The 21,372-nt window shown below is 42.5% G+C and overlaps 1 protein-coding gene across 1 annotated transcript; it reads right to left on the bottom strand.

The window, feature by feature from the left end:
- Window positions 1-2,599: 2,599 nt before the first annotated feature.
- LOC122665663 lies at window positions 2,600-3,499 on the bottom strand. Its single transcript, XM_043861814.1, has one exon. It carries the CDS (start codon window positions 3,497-3,499, stop codon window positions 2,600-2,602), a length of 900 nt encoding a protein of 299 aa, XP_043717749.1.
- Between the last annotated feature and the right edge of the window lie 17,873 nt (window positions 3,500-21,372).

Here is a 21,372-nt window from a genome sequence, read left to right as displayed (position 1 = left end):
ATTAAGATAAGAGAAACGTCAGTACATCATAAAAAAATGGGGGGAAATGAGTCTTGGTCCTAACTGTATTCTGGGTTAGGGATCTTAAGGCAGTTGTCCATTGGTTGTGTTGAAATGAGATAGGTACAGCAGAAAAGTTAGAAGTGAGTTCAGCGAGTTCAAAAAATACCGAAACCAAGTTCCAAGGTATACACATCTTCCCTCCTGGTTGTAAGATTCCGCTAAGACTATAGTTAGAGATCCAAATCTCTTTAAGATGGATTCCCTCCTTGAGAGCGTGTTTCCACCCCTGCAAGATTCCTGTCAGCTCAGCCTCCTTTGGATCGGTTGAACACGAAATTCCTGCAGGATGTTAAAACACTTTGGCCATAACACAACGTGTGGATTAGCCTTGGCTAGACCACAGGATACCTTGTTTCTTACATCCCATACAAAATAACAAGTTAAAATAAAGAGAGAAAAAAACAAAGTATCTAAAGGGAAATCTAGGGCTTTAGAGTCGAGAAAGGAAGCACAGAGCTGTGCAATAGAGGGGCTGTTGAGGTGCTCTGTTCTTAGGCCGAGGGGCCCAGATGCCCAGACACGCTTAGTCCATGTAAAAGATTGAAAAAGATGCTAGTGGGTTTCATCACAAGCACCATAGAGAATACATGTAGGCTCGATCGATGTGAGGAATTTGGTTTTAACGGTTTCCTTATGACCTTGAACCGATTAAGTGCAGACTTGCTTACGTGGCTTTAGGCTTGAGTCCCTATGGCATTCGCTCATTGATGAGCTATTCTTATTTATATCACGAGGATCGATTTTTATCCCAATCCAGCCCAGCCCAGCCTAACCTTAAGGCTTATTTTTTTTTTTTTTTTTTTTGGGTCTATCCTACTCAAGGGCCCACAGGCCAACTACAAGCTAAGGGGGAAGGTTAAGACAAGCCCACAATCTACAACTAAGGGGTGGGCGAAGGGCGAAGGGAGAGAGGGGTGCCTTTTTGGCACAATATGCAATCCAGGAGAGTCAATCCCTTGACCTCTTGGGGAGCATGCACTCAACTTGCAATGCCTCCAACCAACCAAGCTAGCGGTTGTTTACCTAAGGCTATGTTTGGAAGTCAAAACAAAAATGATTTTTTTTTAAATTAAAGGCAAAAGATTGTGTACACAGCCGTGCACTATGCATGGTCATGTCCCCGCTCTCATAATAGGGGGTTGAAATGACAAACCCCGCCCCCTTATTTGACGCATTGTAACTCGTTTTATCTTGCCCTTTTAAAAAAGATGAGCGACAGAGACATTAACTCATAAAGAAAGTTTTCCTCCATCGAGAGTGAAGGAAAAGTATACCCATCTAGGGTTATTATTACTTTTCTTTCTACTATTCAAAGTCAATGATGCCCTCCCCACTGTTTCAGATACCTAACTCAACACAACGCTCAAATCCGTAGTCAAGGGATTCTCACTTCACTGTGGTTGAAGGAAACTATTTCTTTAACTCATCAGTAGTGTCATCATGATTTTTATTCTATTATGTTTTTCTTTTCTTGAATTCCAAACATAGCCTAAATATACATTTACACATGTTTTCTCTTTATATATATGGGCAAGAGATCTATACTTGGTCGCATGGTCTCTACACAAGTGTCTGTGCCAATGGGTGAGCATGACTGGGTATCTAAGTAGGAGCAAAGGCGTCATCTCACTGTGCCTTGTGAGAGAGCGTAGAAAACACCACCAAGTGGAGATCTTTTTCCTTATATGGATCAAACTTGGGAAATGGGCAAGAGATCTCCACTTGGTCGCATGGTCTCTACACAAGCGTCTGGGCCAATGGGAGAGAAGGCATGGGTATCTACCCAGGGGTAGAAGCGTCATCTCACGATGCCCTGTGAGAGAGCACATAAATCACCACCAAGTAGAGATATTTTTCCCTATATGGATCAAATTTGGGAAATTGTACCTATAGTATACAGATTATGGATGTAAACCGTTCGGATGTGATTGGATCCGGATATTCCCTGGTCGAATACGGATACCTCTAAACGGATTTAGATACAGATCGAATTCTAATTTTCGAGCATCCGTTTACATCTCTGCCTTGTGTAATCCCCCTAGGAGATACAATTCACTCTCAATCCATATCTCTTAGAACATGATTCTCTTTTCATCATATTCTAGAACCTGTTGAATCTTTAAAAACCCTCAAAATAATTATTTATTTAATTTTTTATTATTAAGTATTCAGATTTTTTTTTCGGACGGATTTTTTTTGGAGTATTCAGATTTTTTTTTTCCAAATATCTCTAAACAAATATAGGTGTCCCTAAACAAATACGGGATTCAGATTTCGGTTATCCATTTACATCTCTAATACAGATCGTGTAACCTCAATCTATTTTAAGCATTAACAGAATCAATTTAAAATCTTAATTAGATGGTTATAATCCTAAAAAGGTTCATATCTACTCTAAAAAGTAAATATATGGTTGGAAAGTGATCGTGGATCCTTATATGCATGGGTCGCATTAAAGAAAATCTATTAATAGTAGGTTTCGTTTTTTTCGGTAAAGAATAATAGGTTTCATTTTTTTTTTTTGGTAAAGAGAAGTCTATTCATTAAGATGCGAAGAGCACATGGTTGGAAGATTACACATCTCCTTTAACCACGGAGTGGAAAGCGGCCACACTGTCGTACGCATCGTAGACAAGGCCTTCCTAGCTAGAGAGTCGGCAACTACATTTGCCTCTCTAGGAATAAAAGTGAAAACACATTCACTAAAGTACGTAGCAACATGCAGAATATCTGCGATCACAGGTTGAAGAGTGAGTGGAGCTAGCTTGTTCTTGTTGTTTATGTATGAAATGACCTGTTGGTTATTCGATTCCACCTTCAGAAACTGCACATCCTCAGAGATTGCCTCAAGAAGTCCAAGTCTAATTGCAAGAGCTTCCCCCAACACAATACTGTCAAAGCTGTTGATCTCAGTTTTAGCAAATACCAGGGCCCCATGAGAGTCCCTAAGAATAATCCCAAGGCCACACACCTTTTGGTCTGAAGACCAAGACGCATCAGTGGTCAGTAAAATGAAAGGCCGTTGTGGTGGTTGCCAGGCAGCGATACTGCTGGTCATAGGGTTGGGCCTACGGTCCTGCGAGTGGGGAGGACTGAGACAGTTTAGAAACTCATGGTATGCAGTTGCAGCTGCTTGAAGGACCTCCTGAGGTTTCATTTTGGCCCTACCCATCATAAGCGCATTGCGAGCCAACCAAAGTGACCAGGCTAGAAAGGTGCAGTAACAGCTGAGTTCCTTGAATCTCTTCTTCCCTACTTTACCCCATTCATGCCAGCCTTCAATCCAATCTTGAATCGAGAACTGATCATCAGCAGGAACCCGAAATGCTAACAGGCTGCCAAACCAAGCTGCTTTTGTGAAAGGGCAGTGTAATATGATGTGGTCAGGGCTCTCGACACTCGCTCCACATCTAGAACAGTGAGGATCTACGTTCATCTTTCTAGTTAAAAAACCTTCCCCAGTAGCTAAGCCTGCTGCACATGCTCTCTAGAGAAAGGTTTTAATTTTTGGCATTGTTTGACATCCCCAGATAGTTTTCCACACTGTAGGTTTTGTGGTGGCCTATTTACTCACCCTCGACGATGAAGGACCTGTTTGTTGTTGCAGTGGCTTGGGGCTGCACTGGAGGAAGTAGGCGGATTTAACTGAGTACCTGTGTAGACACCACATTTTGACACCTTGGAAGTGTGTCTGGGCAATGATGGTTAAGGTCATAACTCGTGTGGTGACTGAATGGCAAGAATTACCAAATTGCCCCTACCCCACTTTTTATAACCAAATTGTCCCAAATGGAGCCTAAACCCTTAACATAGCTGTATTTAACCATTTTAAGTGCCTAACACCTTCTCAACCGTAACTTGACACTTACCCAGAGATCCGGGGCACCATCCATTGAGTCATTGAGTTATTTAGCACCCCTTTGCAAAGGAGGGGCACCATTCATGGGTCCTAGACCCTAAATCTAGGTGGCGACTCTATTTTTCCATTTTCTTTCTTTCCCCTGGGTGTACGCCAGCAACCCTCTGTCCGCTGCACCTACAACCTGCCTTCTTTAGAAGCTCCCCACACTATCTTATGTTCACTTGGAAATAACGGAATCTGTATCTTGAGAATGTTATCAACAATATGCTTCTGGAAGAGCTGCTGAAGAAGAGGTTGATTCCAAGTATAGCTATCCTGGTGTATAAGCTCTGAAACCCATTGGACTGCACAGTTCAGAGGACGGTCTTGCTCTACTTTAAAGCCTGGGACAGATGGTAACCACCTATCAGTCCAGATCGTGATCTTATATCCCTTCCCCAGCTGCCATCGGATCCCTTCTTTTATAATTTCCCTACCTTCCAGGATGCTTCTCCAAGCCCAAGAAGGGCTAGCTCCAAGTTTAGCTTCCAAAAAGTTACATTTTGGGAAGTATAATGCTTTCATGAACAAGGCCCAAGGAGAAGATGGCTCATTGAAGAGTTTCCAAGCTGCCTTGGAGAGGAGCGCTTTGTTATGAAGTGTCGGGTCACGTAATCCAAGTCCTCCATACTCCTTAGATTGCCTCAGTTTGTTCCATGAAAGCCAATGAATTTTGTGCCCTTCCATAGTATCTCCCCAATAGAAACCAACTGCCTACCTTCGAGCTTGATCATGATGCTTCATTGGAAGCTTGAAATGTGTGGCAGCGAAGTTAGTAGTGGGGAGGGCCACCGCCTTTAGGAGAACCTCTCGTCCAGCATGGGAAAGAAGATGTTTCAACCAGCCATAGATTTTACTACTTCGCCTTTCGCTAATATCATGGAAAAGTGCCATCTTATTAGCTCCAATTTCAGAAGGCAGCCCAAGGTATTTAGCTGGTCCATCCCCATACCGAATCTTTAGGATCCTGCTAAACCATCGTTTAAGCCGAGAGGGTGTATTGGGGCTAAAACACATACTCGACTTCGCATAGTTAACAGCTTGCCCACTCCCTTTACAAAAGCAGTCCACCTTCTCTCGAAGGTTAAAAATCTCTTGCACCTTAACCTCAGAAAAAATCAGACAATAGTCCGCAAAAAGGAGATGAGAGAGGGGAGTATACCGGTTCCGAACTCTAATTCCTTTGATAAGGCCCTCATGCTCTGCTGCCCCTAACATAGAACTCAAAGCTTGCATACATATGACAAAGAGTGCCGGAGAGAGCAGGTCACCCTGTCGTATTCCTCTGGTCGGTTGCACAACTCCCCTTTCAGCACCATTAACAAGAATGGAATAATGAACTGAGGTAATGCACTCCATGATGAGAACCACAAACTTGTTAGAGAACCCCATCTTGAGCAATAACCTTTCTATAAATGGCCAAGCAAACCTGTCATACGCCCGCTGCATATACAGTTTTAAAGCTACTAAGTACTTCTTCCCCTTCTTCTTCCTCTTGATATAATGAAAGGCCTCATGGGCCGTGAAAACATTATCTAATATGGCTCGATTAGGCACGAAAGCGGACTATTGGGGTGATATAATATCAGGGAGAATTGGCTTGAGATGTGTGGCAATAATTTTTGTAATAACCTTTATAGCAACCCCACATAAACTGATTGGGCGGTACTGCTCAATTTTCTCAGGTTTTCCCACCTTTGGAATAAGGCAGATGAGCGTGTCATTACACCCTGTAGGAAGTTTTCCTGAAGAGAAAAAACTAGTAACAAACTCATATAGCTCATTTTTAATTAAATCCCTGTAATGCTGAAAAAACAGAGGGGGGAATCCATCCAAACCTGGAGATTTCAAGGGCTTCATCGCATAAAGAGCTGATCTGATACCCTCCAAAGATGGCATAGCACACAGCATTTGGTTGCTTTGCTCGGAGATAGATGGGTGTACACTTGATAAAACCTCTAAGATAGCATCTTCCTCAATAGCTTCAGCTCTGAAAACCCCTTGATAGTATGAGGATACTTCATGATACACCTGGTTCTGTGTCTCAGTCCAAGATCCATTAGGACGTTTCAGCTTAAGAATACGATTTTGGTTTCTCCTTTGAAGGGTTGAGGCATGAAAAAAGGTTGTATTCCTACCAGTCCCCTTCATCCAGTCAATTCTCGATCGCTGCATCCACATTTCTTCTTCACAAGCCAGCACTTCATCTATGGCCTTAGTGAGCTCATTCTCCTGAGTTTGGGAAGCTGTTGTCCCTGGTAGACCCTGAAGAGTGGCTAAATGTGCTTGGAGTGTTTGGAGCCGTGTCTGAAGAACACCAAAAGTTTCATAATTCCATTTTCGTAGACGCCCTTGGCAGCTTTCTAACTTCTGGTGTAGTACATTTGCTGGGCTGAGCGGTTGGGAGGAACACCAAGCTTCAAAGACAACTCGATCGCAATCATGATGCCTAAGGCACATGGATTGGAAACGAAATGGGCAATTTCCTTTACTCACCTTACCTTCTATGTCGATGAGGAGAGGAGTATGATTAGACCCAACTGCCGCCTTCACATAAACTGAGGCATCACCACACTCCATTCTCCAAGCCGAATTCAACAAAGCTCTATCAAGCCGAGCTCTAATATTGGCCGACCTTTTATGCTTATTATTCCAAGTATAAATGGGTCCCTGAGCTCCAAGGTCCATAAGACCACAAGCCTCAACCATAGCCCTGAATTGAGTGACATCTCTGGCACCTCTGCAGTTTCCCCCATCTTTTTCTCTCCAGGATAGTATGGAGTTAAAGTCCCCAACACAAAGCCAACTGCTATTACGCCCTTCGCCGAGCTGGGTAACAGTGTCCCAAACCTGTTGGCGCTGGGATTGGATTGGGTCTCCATAAACACAAGTCAGGAAAAATGGGGCCTGACTAGGGGACGAAACTGAGCAGTCTATGAATCTTGCAGTGGCTGATAGAACTTCAATCTTGATCGGGTCTCTCCAAAGCAAGGCCAAACCCCCTCCAGTTCTTAAGGGGGGAACAATGAAGTAGTTGGGAACCTTAATCCTCTTCTGAAGTTCGTCCAATTTTGCATCATCACACCGAGTTTCCATAAGGAAAAAAACATCAGGCTTATCCGCCTTGGAGAGGTCAGCTAAAGCTCTTACCGTTAGAGGACTCCCCAACCCTCTAACGTTCCAGCTTAAGAGCTTCATAGCTGCCCGTGGGTCTGTACTTCTACAGAGTCCACGGGGGTTTGCATTAAAAAATGCTCAGCTGGGTCTGTGAGGACATTCTGATCTGCCTTCTTCACCTGAATAACTCTTCGCTACTTTTTCGCCTTAATTTTCATAGAGATGGTATCGCTGGCCAGCCTCATCCTAACACTCTTAGTGTCCATCTGTTGGGTTTGCTTCAGATGTTCTCTAATAGTGTATCTCGGGGGGGGAGGGGGGAAGGAAGGCAAGGGGAGTCACTGTGATAGTCCTGTAGCTGAGGAATTGGGCCTGGATTAGGATAGCCCACATGTCGAAGGGGGGCCTCTGGGTTGTCAATGTTGGTAGGTGGGTCAACGATGGGGTGGTATTGGGAGAGGCTCAACAGTTGGGCTGAAGAACTAGGCATTGGGCTATCCAGCAGAGGGGTTACAATGGGTTCAACCATTTCTTGGTTTGTAGCCTCAGGCCCATTCAATGAGACATTTGCAAGTTGGGGTAGGATGGAGAGCAATGTCTGGGTAAGGGTATGGCGGGCCCCATCGTCTGGGGATTGCATCTGAGACTGGATAATTTGAGAAATAAAGCTCGCAAGTTGTATCGGCTACGTACCTGACTGTTGCCCTGAGCGAGAGGCCTCTCCATGATTAGGTGATCCGGCTCTACTCATGTCACCATGATTAGCTTGTCGTCGCATGGTAGGTGCACAGGTGGTATTGACACGTTCAGTAGAACGTTGAGATGGTGTTGTTGTATTCGCAACAATACGCGTGCCTCGTCGCTGTCTGACATTCCCCTGGGCTGGTGACAGCGTCCTTTGCAACTGAGCAAATACGTGTGGCATAGGGGTCATGGAGCCGTCGCCTCTGTACTGGGTTGCCCTTTGTTCCCCACCTCCGGCGTTTGGAATCCCCGACCAGCGGTCCTCCTCTGGCAGGCCAGGAGCTGCTGCTTCACGTTCCACCAGACGCCGATATATAATCGAGTCCTCAAAGCGTAGTCTGGCCGCCTGTTCTATGAGGCGCTGATCCAGGGGTGAACCGCGTAGGTTCAGGCTAATACGACTTGTTCCTCTTTGTGTGTTGGGCCCATTGGGTTGTTGCTCAGCGTAGAGCTCAGTGCATCGAGCTTCTTCATGGCCTATCAATCCACATCTGTGACAAAACATAGGCAGCTTTTCATATTGTATCTGGACTTGACCCACCGCTCCGGACCGTCGCCGGAATGACAGAACTCCCTTTAGGGGCTTCGTAATATCCATCTGAACTCTGCATCTAAAATAAACCACCTGTTGGCCAAACTGGATTCCTTGAATCAACAAGGCCACTAGAGGGTTACCAAGCTGAGAGGCGAGTTGGAAGGCAAACTCCAGCGATAAGAGATCAATTGGAATATCACTAATCTGGACCCAGAACTCAGTGAACTTGAAACTCCATTCTTCATCATCTCTCCACTGCTCTAGCACTAAAAGGTTACCTGAGACAGCCCATGGGCCTTCTTCAAGCACATTGTTGACATCATTCCGATATTGAAACCTAAAGAGGTATTTATGATCGGATAGAGGCGAGACGACAACCGGATATCTTGTATTCCAGGCCATGGGGAGAGCTTCCAGAACTGCTTGCTTCCGGTAAGGCTTCCCCTCCAGAATATACCCAACTAAAGTATTGTCCCAGGAAATTTGGACTTCATCTTCAATGTCGTCGTCCACATCCCAGATAACTTCCTCTGTTTCTAACGCAGGTGCAGGGGCAGCCGGGGGGGAATGGTGAGGGAGGAAAGCGGCGTGGTGGTGGTTGAGCCCTGTAAATGGGTCGCTGTGGACTATGGTTCACCATGCTAACACCGAGGAAGCAGAGCACGGAAAGGGGGAGGAGGAGAGCTTAGAGTAAGTATTCAAAGAGAAACACGAAGGCACCGAACATCTCTAAGCAATAGTGGGCGAAGAGGAGGGTGGTGGTGAGGAGATGGCGTAGCAGTGGTACAAGGAAGGTGAGGAGAAATTTGTCGTCAAACAGCGCCATGGGACCAGGAACACGACGGAAGAGGAAGGGAATAGCAGGAACCGAGCAGCTCTATATTCACGTCATTAAAGACGGACTACAAACGCACCATAACGACGGAGGAAAGTACCCACTTATGGGAATGTGTGTTCACCATGCTAACACCGAGATTTTCCACATCATCATTGCAAACAAGAAAACGGCTTATATAGGTTTCGTTCAACAGCCGCATTTTCTCATTCTATATATACAGTCTTTTTCGTTTTTTTTTTTTATGGATCCTATATATATAATCATACATAAGTAATATCCTATTAATTAATCAAATTCTATAATAACGTACGATTAATTCCTTCACCCACAATGTGGGAAGCCCATGCAACCTACAATCTAAATCCTCCCTCACATGAAAATTTATTATTATTTTTTTTTCTCTTAAAAAAAATAAATTATTATTTCACTGGAGAAGATGTAGGAAACCGGATTATTATCCTCTCCAATTCCTAAAATGTGGCAGTGCGACAATGCTAGGTGGAGATGTCGACACCTAGCAGCTTCTGCATCCACCGGTCTGATCTCATTGATATGGACCGTTGGATGTAGCAGTTGCCAGATGTTGACATCTCCACCCAGTACTGCCGCAATGCCACACTTTAGGAAGTGTTTGGTTTAGTTATTTTTAAGAATCAAAGTCTACGCAATCTTGATCTTATCAACAAAGACCGTTTGGTTGATTTTGAGATGGATTGTACGAAATCCACATGATTCTTCGTTTCAACGTAAAATTGACTCACACAAGAATTCACCTAAATGAGAAACTTACTTTTGAGGTACCTAGTATATAAATGGGAAATTTCAGTGATTCTCACCCTAAATCTCAAATATCGATACCCTATTCTCAAATCACGATTTTTCTCGCGCCGTGTTCAAACGAAGAAAACCTAGGAGGAAGGAGAGGGGAAGGAAGGAAACTCACCACCGATCGAAGATTTGCATCTCTTTCTCTCGTTCTCTCTGTTCTCTGTTCTCTGCTCTCTCTCTCTCTTTTTCGCTCTGTCCCTCTGTTGTTTCTCACTCTCTCTCATTCTTCTCTTAGATCAAACCATCGAAATATATATATATATATGTGTGTGTGTTTCTCTTTCTAAGTTAGGGTTTCTATATATTGATTTAAATTTTGTTTTTGTTTTTCTTGCAGGCGGTTTATGCTACTATGGCATTTGGTTAAGGTGGACAGTGACGAGCACTTGAGGCAAGGCATTTGGTTAATACTTCGTTTCCTGCTACTAGGGCATTTGGTTAAGGTGAGTTTCTTCATATCTGCTCCCTCTTTTGTTCTGATTTATGCAGTTTCCAATTCAAAATTTATTCATTTCCAATTTATATCTTATTTAGACATTTCTCAAGCTTTCATGATGTATCGAATTGGAGCATAAGTGTATAACCAGACGCATAGGTTTAACATTGGAGGCTATTGCTTGTGTCACGCCCCTATTCCAGACAAGGAATATAATATAATATAAAGGGTGACTAGGACGACGCGTGTCATCCTACTAAACCGTCCGGATCACTGACACAGTGTCCCAACGCACAGTCATAACCAATATTAACACAATATAATATCAGAATGCGAAAAAAAAAGAATATTACATTCCAAAGATCAGTAGTATTGCGAAAGCGTATAGAATCAAATAGTTACAAGATGTTTAAAGGCTAGATGATAAATACAGTAGTTAGTTACATTTCCAATGACCATCTGATAACTATCAAAATGGTATAATAGTAAATGTTTCAACACGGGCCTAAGCCCCAAAAGTAAATCAAAAAGGGACCAAGTCCCGAATATCCTCACGGCCCATAGGTGCAATCATCACAAGGACAACCGTCACCATGTTCCTCGAACACAGCTTCCGGCTCTCCCTCACCAATCTCATCGTATCCCGAGGGCTGAACTCTAAGTCCCGCGAGATATCCGTCACCTGCATCATAATCTAAAAAGTGTGCGCACGAGGGGGTTAGCTCCACTGAGCCAATGAGGGGATGGGGATGCACAAACACGCAATTCACATAGTCCAATGATGCATGCACATGTTAATTCTATTTTTTCCACTTAACAAACAACTAAGTCAAAGGTATATGCTACTGTGATAACTCGGGAGACACTGTGGGTCACTTAACTTATTGCCACAATGAAACCTCAATTGTCACCTAGGACCTACGCCGATCGAAGCCTCCAAGACTTTAATGGCTTACCTACCTTAAGGGAGAAGCTCCACGTTGAGGCTGTAAGAGGTGGGGTCTCTAACCTCCCACTAAGCTGCTGCACTTTTCTCCCTCCTTCTCTCCTTCCTCTTTACTCCTCCACGTTTAAGGTAGATGAGAATGATGAATGAGAAGTAAATGTTCTCTCTCTCCCCCTTAGACTTATTTATAACAAGTGGGTATTTGGGTACCTCAAGTCAAATGGGTCATGAGGGCTTAATGGGTCGACCCATTAGTTCTATGTGGGTAAGTGAATGGAATAACCCATCCTTGGGTCAATAGGGTTAAATGGGTCTTTAGTAAAATGGGCCATACAAGTTAAATGGCTTCTTAAGTTAAATGGGCCTGCCCACAAGCTTTAATTAGGGAAAAGCCCACTTTAAGATGGGTATAAGTCCTCAATGTATTTCCCAAAGGTAAGTGGGACCCAAAATTAAAATATTCCCTTCTCACATGAAATAGCTCGAGCGGTTCAGGCCTTGACCCGCACTTCGAAGTCACCAAGGAAAGAATAAATAATAAAACTTGAGGGCTAGAACTTACTTTTTCCCTATCATGGTTTATCACCAATGACCCCGAATAGCTTCGCCACCGCAATGCCAAGCTCATCACTGAACGAAGTGTCCAACTGAGGCGACGGTCTAGGATGCTCTCTCCTAAACTCCTCGCTTCCCGGGCTGGTACTTGGAGGATAGTCAACAAAGTCGCCGTCAACGAACTTCCCCCACTGGCGGTTGAGGAACCTTTCCTCTACAGGTAAGCACGTACTGTGGTCAATGATTTGGTAAATAGGTTTGACCATCATGGAGAACAGGTCACCAGCATACATGGCAGCGGTATCTACATGTCACGAGAAGAAATAATATTTAATTGTATCCCGGGGTACGGGTATAACATCTTGCTTTGCTATAGGACATCCAAATTGAACGAGGTATAGATCCAACCCCCAGAACCTGTGTGCTTTCTTGGATTTTGATTTCCTGATAGTCATGGCAAACAATACTGCCTTCTAGATGTATCGAATTGGAGCATAAGTGCATAACCAGACGCATAGGTTTAACATTGGAGGCTATTGCTTACTTTGCTATAGGACACCCAAATTGAACGAGGTATAGATCCAACCCCCAGAACCTGTGCGCTTTCTTGGATTTTGATTTCTTGATAGTCATGGCAAACAATACTGCCTTCTAGATGTATCGAATTGGAGCATAAGTGCATAACTAGACGCATAGGTTTAACATTGGAGGCTATTGCTTGCTTTGCTATAGGACACCCAAATTGAACGAGGTATAGATCTGTAGACACCACATTTTGACACCGTGGAAGTGTGTCTTGGCAATGATGGTAAAGTTCGTAACTCGTGTGGTGACTGAATGGCAAGAATTACCAAATTACCCCTACCCCATTTTTTATAACCAACTGTCCCAAAAAGAGCTTAAATCCCTAACATAGCCGTATTTAACCATTTTAAGTCTACATTTGAAGTTTCACCCGAATCCAACATCTTTGTGAAAATGACCATTTTGCCCCTGGCACGATTCTTGATATCTGGACCACCCGATTTAGTCTGAAACACTTTGGATGACCTCATTTGGTCATATTAAGCTTTCACGTAAAGTTTCAGCCAAATCGGGTAACTTTTGGGAAAAATGACTGTTTTGCCCCTGGCATGGTTCTTGGTACCCGAGCCACCCGATGTGACCTGAAACCATTTGGATAACTTTGTTTGGTCATATTGTGCGTACATGTAAAATTTCACGTAATTTTGGTATCATTTGGACCTTGATCAGCGTGAAACATCATTTATGTGCTTTTCTCGATATCCGTGCCATTTTTAGGTAAAATCCAATCATATCTACCACACGGATGAAAATTACGGGTTGAGACCTTCGCGGCAATATGTGGCGCGTCAAAATCGGCCACATGGATTGGGAGATATTAGCATTTGAACGTGGACCTTTAAAATGGAATCTTTAAATGGTTTATTAAAAAATAAATAAAATAAAAAAAAGGTGGGTCAAACTGAGTTGACCCGAACCGAGTCAACCCAGTCTGACCCGGCCCAGTTGGACTGTCGGCAGGGGACAAAGCCCCACCATTTAGGCTGAGCCACACAAGGCCCATCACCCATGCCCACCTGCCCAGCAGGCCTAGGCACACGCAAGCCCAGGCTGCACAGCAAGCCTGGCCACACGCAAGCCAGCCCATCACTCCTTATCCTAGCCATTAATGCACCAGGGGTCTTTGAGACCTTTCCTCGAACACTTTTTTTCCTATAAATAGGAGGTGTTTTAGAGAGGTTAGGGACGGAGAAAAATTAGTGAAAAATTACCTTCACGTATTCCTTAATCCCCTCTTTCCATCCATGGTTTTCTTATCCATAGGTTATGCTCCATTACTGATATAAAATTCCATAAATACCCCTTCTTCACCACTCTTGCTATTCGGAGCAACCACACTTGGAGCGGCTTTTGGAGGTTTCCGGCGATACTTACGGTCAAAAAAAGGTTACTCAAGCTGAGCCCAGGCACTTTCACGCTTCAAGGGTATTTTTCCATATTTTTTACTTATTTCTAAGTATTTGTTTTGATTTTCTTTACAACAAAGGTTGTTTTTCAGTTATAAAAATGTTAAAAATAATTCAAGATTGATAAAAATATGAAATTTTCAGGGATGATGTTTGTCACTATGTTTGATATTCATTAAATTTCTCAAGCTCCAAATAATTTTTTTGTGACATTTTTGCCCCTGTAAAGGATTTCGGATTATGTAAAATCTGAACATGTGGGTGGGTATTTGGATAAAAGTGTTATGACCATGTTAAAGATCATGTTTTGATTAGTGGGAATGGGTTCTGGTTTGATCCAATTCGGATATGTGATGGGAATTTTGTATTTTTCTTTGTTTTCCCTTCTTTTTTAGCATTTCAGAAAATATTAAAAATAATATAAATGCATAAAAATTCACAAAAAAATTATGGAATGCATATTTCATCATGCTTGATTTTATGGAATAATTATCCATTGACATGCATGTTTGATAGTTTTTATACATTTCCCACCTCATTTAGGGGTATAAATGTCATTTTTCTAATTATAATGAAAAATTCTGGAAAAATAGGAAAAAATATTTTTATGCATGACATGCTGTTTTAGAATGGTTTAGGATGTTTTCATATGCATACGTGACCATCATGCTTGATAGATATGCCTACAAAGTCATTTGCGCCCTCTAAGGGCATTTTGGTAATTTATCAAACGTGGGCCTAGGCTATCATTCTGGAAATATCATTTGGTGTGTTCAGTCATTTTAGGATGTTTAACATCACTTTCGATGCCTACAATGATTCTAAGTGTCTTTTGACACTTTTGCCATTTTGCCCTTAGGGGCATTTTGGTCATTTTGTGACCAAACCTTGCTTAGGACCTCGGAAAGGCTCCTGTTACTTTTGCCGCATGTTTTAACATTTAATAAACATGTTTTAAGTATAAGTCAGCATTTTCATGAATTATCATGCATTTTCTACATGTTTGCCATAACAGGGGCATTTTGGTAATTTTAACCACCCCACATTTCCTTGCCATTTCATGTGCTCTTGATGATCCAAATGCATGATGTTAATGTTATTTAATCATGTTTTGCTTATTTACAGCATTTAAATATGATTTCATGCCTTTGTACATATTTTGGCCCTTTAGTGGCATTTTCATAATTTTGGCTATTTTGGCCTATAAGCTGTTTTACTTATCAATATAATTGTCCTTCTCCATGATATAATTAGACTTGGTTTTCTTTTTTACAGTCAACCATGTTTTAGACCATAGAGTTAGGCTTTCTAATTTAGGTAAAATCCATTAATTAGCTTAACTAGGATGCATAATGTACATAATCATCTAGCCTAGTGATAGTAATTAGGATTAAAACATTAATCTTAATTAGCCTAATTAGGTTCATAAATTTCAATCAAGTTAATAAAAAATCTTCAAAAAAATTAGTTTAATTAGGTGCATAATATGTATAAAACAACAGTACACAACAGAGTTTGGTCTAGGAAGACACCGTCACATAGGGCGGTTCTTTCGGGTGCCTAACACCTTCCCACCGTAACTTGACACTTACCCAGGGATCTGGGGCAGACCATCCATTGAGTCATTGGAGTTAATTTAGCGCCCCTTCTGCAAAGGAGGGGCACCATTCATGGGTCCTAGACCCTAAATCTAGGTGGCGACTCCCATTTTTCCATTTTCCTTCTTTCCCCCGGGTGCGCGCCAGCGACCCTCCGTCCGCTGCACCTACAGTGGCGACTCCACTGGGGATTGTCAAACTTCTGATTTGACCACACTTTGTTGTATACTTGTTGTGTTATACATAATTGTTTGTATATATTGTGATTATACTAACTGCATCATGCATCATGCTCGAAGTGAAATCAAACGACGAGGGTACTCCCTGTTGTGCCTCTACCCTCGGGGAGGTGGGGCACATCATACTAAGTATTATGAGACTGGATGATAGCCACTTCCTGCATCACCTTTGTGCACACACTCACTGCATGGAATCACTCAACCTCGTGGTTAGTCGTTGGAACCCATGTGTAGTCATGGGTAATCCGCGGCGAAGCCACAGCCCTTGATATCGTACCTCTGGTATATCAAAGGAACTACGTACCCTCGACTCGCTTCGTACATATGAGCGATAGGTATATCGGTTTTGTCAAGGGTGACCTTTTTTATCCTGTAGCCTACTCTATGCATGCATCATGTACTGAACATAGACCCAATGCATAGGAGCCCCACAATTGATTGTACTTTGTCTGCGGTCCGTTTTGGAATTCCTTCGCAGTCGATTTTACTGGTTTCAATCTCCCGTCTATCGATGGATGAATAAGGATTTAACTTTAATGCTAAGGCATAAGTGTTCATAACTACATCAGTGTTGGTTTTTATGTCCACACCACAATATTGGGACAGTAGGGTGATGCCTACTCCTCGATAATCAATCTAGTGTGGCGTAGATCTCAACCTGGTAAAGGTTCCACATTTTTTGTCTTGGTATTAGGGAAAGATCCAAATTTATCCACCATATGATTTCGGTGACTGTCTCAAGGTAGTATTGCCTGCATGGAAATTCTTGTTTGGACCAAATTGATTGATTTATTAGGTGAGAGTTCACCAAACTTGAGTACACTTTTCTTTAATATGCCTCTGAGTTGGTGGCACGCTCTTTTGGGCTAACTTTTGTGTGTTCGAATCTTGTTGTGCATGCTTATTGTCTATAGTCATGTTCAGAAAGGAGAGTGCATCTGTTACCATCTCACCATTTCATCTTTTTCGTTTTTTGGCACTATTTCAATTCAAGGGGGGGTGGGGGAATCATTCCAAACTTGAACCAATCTTGAGCTGACCCCTTAGCATGAGTTCTAGTCGAGATCAACTACTTGCTAGCATGGATTCATTGGTGTTGCTTGCCATGACTTAACTCCTGAAAGAAGATTGTGCTTGGATGATGCATTCGATCCCACTCCCGAAACACCGAAACCCAACTAAAGAAAGCACGATGGAAAAATTGGAACGTATGGAGCGCACCCTCGAGAATGAGAAAGGAGAAGCAGTTGAAAAAGAGGCCTCCCCAGGAACCAAGTCATCTGAGAGGATTGGACGGCCATCTGAAGAATTTAAAGGGACACAATCCTCCTTTGCGCAACAAGTTAGGAAATGCAAGCGAGGAAGTCCATATCAATTCAATGATTCAAGAGATGACAACAGACAATCTTTGTTTAGGCTTGTTGGGAGCAATTCCTCCATAAAAAGGTTTGAGGGAAAGGATCCCGGCACAGGCGAGGTTTTCCATTTCAAGAAGGCATCATCCTCTTATAAGCTTCAGCAACGAGATGTAGGAGATCCAAAGCTACAACAATCTCCGAAGCCTCTGGTGACAGCGACACAATGTATTCTGAAGCAAGTTTCATCTTGTCGCCCTAAGAGGCAATTTACAGACCTAAGGATGCCTTTGGGGACACTCTTTAGCAGTTTGCTCGAAGCCGGTTTGATTGAGAAGGCAGAACCCATACCACTTTTGGATCCAAAACCGAAGTGGTATGACCCAAACTTATTCTGTCATTACCACGATCAGAAGGGTCACGCAACTAACAATTGTACCAACCTGAAACATGCAGTGCAAGACTTATTGGATGCGAAGACGTATGAACGTCCCAAGCAGGATAAGTGGTTCTCTTAAGCAGTAATGTCAGGCCCAGCAAAGGCGTTTGAAGGAAGGTTTTGGACATCATTAGCTTTTTGACTCAGAAGTTGCTGAAGATGGAGGAAACAGTTTTCCACCACACATCTGTTGATCCACCCTACTGTGGGTGTCTTTTTCGACTAAAGCTTCTTAAATGATTCTGTTCATCCCATGGGGTTGCTTTCCTTACCTGAAGGTTTTGGCCATGTCTAGACCTAAGTTCGTTAGTGTTGTAGGCAGTCATGTTGTTGATCTTTCTTTTTCTCTCCATTTTCCTCTTGTGAAAGATGTCACCTTTCCTTTTTGATGTCGTGTCAGTCCTAGTGAGTTTGTGTTTGATATAACCTTTTTTAGCTTTCAATAAATAGCTTCTTTTGAGTATATTGTTTATTCTCTTTTTTTTCCCCTATATTTTGATGATGAATCTTGTGACGGCCCGTTGCCTAACTTTCCTGGAAAAAAAAAAACAAAAAAAGAAAAACTCATCAACCATTCATTGTCCATTTTGGGTGTCAAAGTATTAATAATAAAAGATCTTGAGCTTTCCATACATCTGATCCCCTTCCAACGAGTGTGGAGCTTAGAAGGGATTTCACAGCGTTGAACCTAGTAAGGGAGGCCATCTTCGGCCGCTTGCTTCCCAAATGAATCTAGAAACATTTGAATCCGCTAGTTCCCCTGTTGTGCCTTGGCCTTTTTTTTGGAAAGCTCATCTCAGCTTACCTACAACCCATTATCCAAATACCCTCCTACTTGTACCATGTCCCCATATCTTCTAGGGTCTATTCAGGAGAAATCTCTATATTGAAACCTAATGTCACAATGACAATGAGGTCCCCAAGAATGAGAAAAGAAAAGATTTTCAAAACCCAAGCTGGTGCAATCTAAAAAAAAAAAACAAAAAAAAAATGTGAAAAAGACAAAAAGAAAAAAAAAGAAGATAGAATCAAAGATTAATGAGATGCATTGGTTCAAGTGAAGTTGAGAAAGATCTTGCAAGTAACCATGGGAGCAAAAGTTTCCAATCTTCTCAATTAAGCCTTTGAGGTAAAATTGCCAATCTATTAAGCAAATCACAGGGTTAGAAACTTCTTGATTCTACCTTTGGGGCCAGAAATGCCAAGTTTTCAGTTAACTTGTTGGAGCCAAAATTATCAAATTCTGGTTAGACCCTAGGAACATATTTGAGCCTTTATCATCCTTTGCAGCTGAGTCCAAAGCCCCATTACAACCTGATAAGTCCTCCTAGGCTAGATATTGTGAAGTTTTCTTCGACAGCTTCAAGCTCACCCGGTTATGATGGGACTTAATTATCAAGGCTTTGGCACCAGCATATCATCAGGCATGAACTACGTTCGACCTGATTCCCAACTTGGGATACATAGGCAGCTTTCAATCTCGGTCACACCACCCATCACATCTTTCCATTAAACCTCCTTTTTAACCATCATCAGGCATGAACTACGTTCGACCTGATTCCCAACTTGGGATACGTAGCCAGCTTTCAAGCTTGGTCACACCACCCGTCACATCTTCCATTAAACCTCATTTTTAACCATCATCAGGCACGAACTACGTTCTACCTGATTCCCGATTTGGGATACATACGCAGCTTTCAAGCTCGGTCATACCAAACATCATTTTTACTTCATTAACCATCATTGCCACATTACCCATCATTTTGGGGCTTCATAAGAATTTTCTTACCAACTCTCATGTTTTAAGGGAATGACAGATTTGTCGCTATTTTCATCATCTAATCTTCTCACAATCTTAGTTTAGCTCTTTCCACCACTCACTTCATTAGCGGAATTCCCAAAGAGTTTTATCCACCTCTAGAGTCGACGGGTTTGCTCTTGCAATCGCACCATCCTTTTTCCTTCAAACCACTGATTTCTTTCTAATTGTGCGATTTCTCTCACGAGCTCATCATTCCTGTTAGTCTCTCCATCCATGGTAGACCCATCGGACCTCTTTGCAGTGTCTTACAAAAGTATATCATGTAGTTATTTTAGGCTTGAGTGGGTCCAGACATGACGTGTTGTCTTTTGATGATAACAACTTGAACAGATCACCCTTGAATACCATCAGTAGTAGAAGGAGAGTATTCAAAAATAAAAAATAAAAAATAAAAAAATCATTGCAGGTTGTGGTGGGGAATTGACCGGGGCAACTGGTAGCCCTTGTAGTAGAAGACATTAGATGAGATCACCATGTTGCTAGAGAACCAAGTACTGCATGTTTTGGACAAATGGTTGTGGCAGAGTAATGTGAATGACTCACACATGTCTCCCTACTTCAATTGTTGGTTCAATCTAAATCAAGGGACTCCAAATAAAATCATGTTTTTACACCCCATAGAGGAATTGATGAAAAAATTGGCATATTTCATAGCAAAACTGGAGAGTTGGAATTTTCCTAAATTTATGTTGAGTGGGTCGGAGGCAGTTTGTTCTGGAGCAATACTCATTGATGGGTTTCCTTCTTGTTTCTCCAATCCTCGTTCCCTGGTGATAGATTACGCTCTCCTACGTGAACATGCTATTAGACCGTGTCTGTAAATTAACTATTAATTGTGGTTATTTACCCTAATCTGCATCTATTTCATGCCTACATGTTGATTGCATTTGTGTTTATTCCATGTTTAATTTAATAGTTTTGCATGTTGATTGCATTTATATATTTCATGCTTGCATTTGTACTTATTCCCAATTTAGTTTAACTTGGCATGATGTTTAAAGAGTCCAATTTACATGTGAATTATGTTTACACCTGTATCTTGACCCAATAGAATGCCAATCCATCTCTTGACCCAGTAGTGCGTCAACCCATCTTTTGACCCAGTAGTGCGTCAACCCATGTCTTGACCCGGTAGAGCGTCAATTCATTTGTGACCCAGTAGAGTGTCACACATCTCTTGACCTGGTAGTGCATCAACCCATCTCTGGACCCAATAGTGTGTCAACCCATGTCTTGACCCGATAGAGCATCAATTCATACATGACCCAGTAGAGTGTCACACATCTTTTGACCCAGTAGTGTGTCAACCCATGTCTTGACCCGGTAGAGCGTCAATCCATTCGTGACCCAGTAGAGTGTCACACATCTCTTGACCTGGTAGTGCGTCAACCCATCTTTGGACCCAATAGTGTGTCAACCCATGTCTTGACCCGATAGAGCGTCAATTCATACATGACCCAGTAGAGTGTAACACATCTCTTGACCCGGTAGTGTGTCGCTCCATCTCTTGACCCGGTAGAGCATCGAATCAATTTATTCATGACCCAGTAAAGTGTCACACATCTCTTGACCCGGTAGTGCGTCGATCCATCTCTTGACCCAGTAGTGCGTCAACCCATGTCTTGACTTGATAGAGCATCAATTCATTCATGACCCAGTAGAGTGTCACACATCTCTTGACCTGGTAGTGTGTCAACCCATGTCTTGACCCGGTAGAGCGTCAATTCGTTCATGACCTAGTAGAGTGTCACACATCTCTTGACCCGGTAGTGCATCGATCCATCTCTTGACCCGGTAGAGCATCAAATCAATTCATTCGTGACCCAATAAAGTGTCACACATCTCTTGACCCGGTAGTGCGTCGATCCATATCTTGACCCGATAGTGCGTCAACCCATCTTTTGACCCAGTAGTGCGTCAATCCATGTCTAGACCCGATAGTGTGTCAACCCACGTCTTGACCTG

Source organism: Telopea speciosissima, chromosome 6 (assembly GCF_018873765.1).
Source record: "Telopea speciosissima isolate NSW1024214 ecotype Mountain lineage chromosome 6, Tspe_v1, whole genome shotgun sequence".
NCBI lineage: Eukaryota > Viridiplantae > Streptophyta > Magnoliopsida > Proteales > Proteaceae > Telopea > Telopea speciosissima.
Note: the sequence above shows the minus strand (reverse complement) of the source record. Positions and strands in the feature narration are given on the sequence as shown.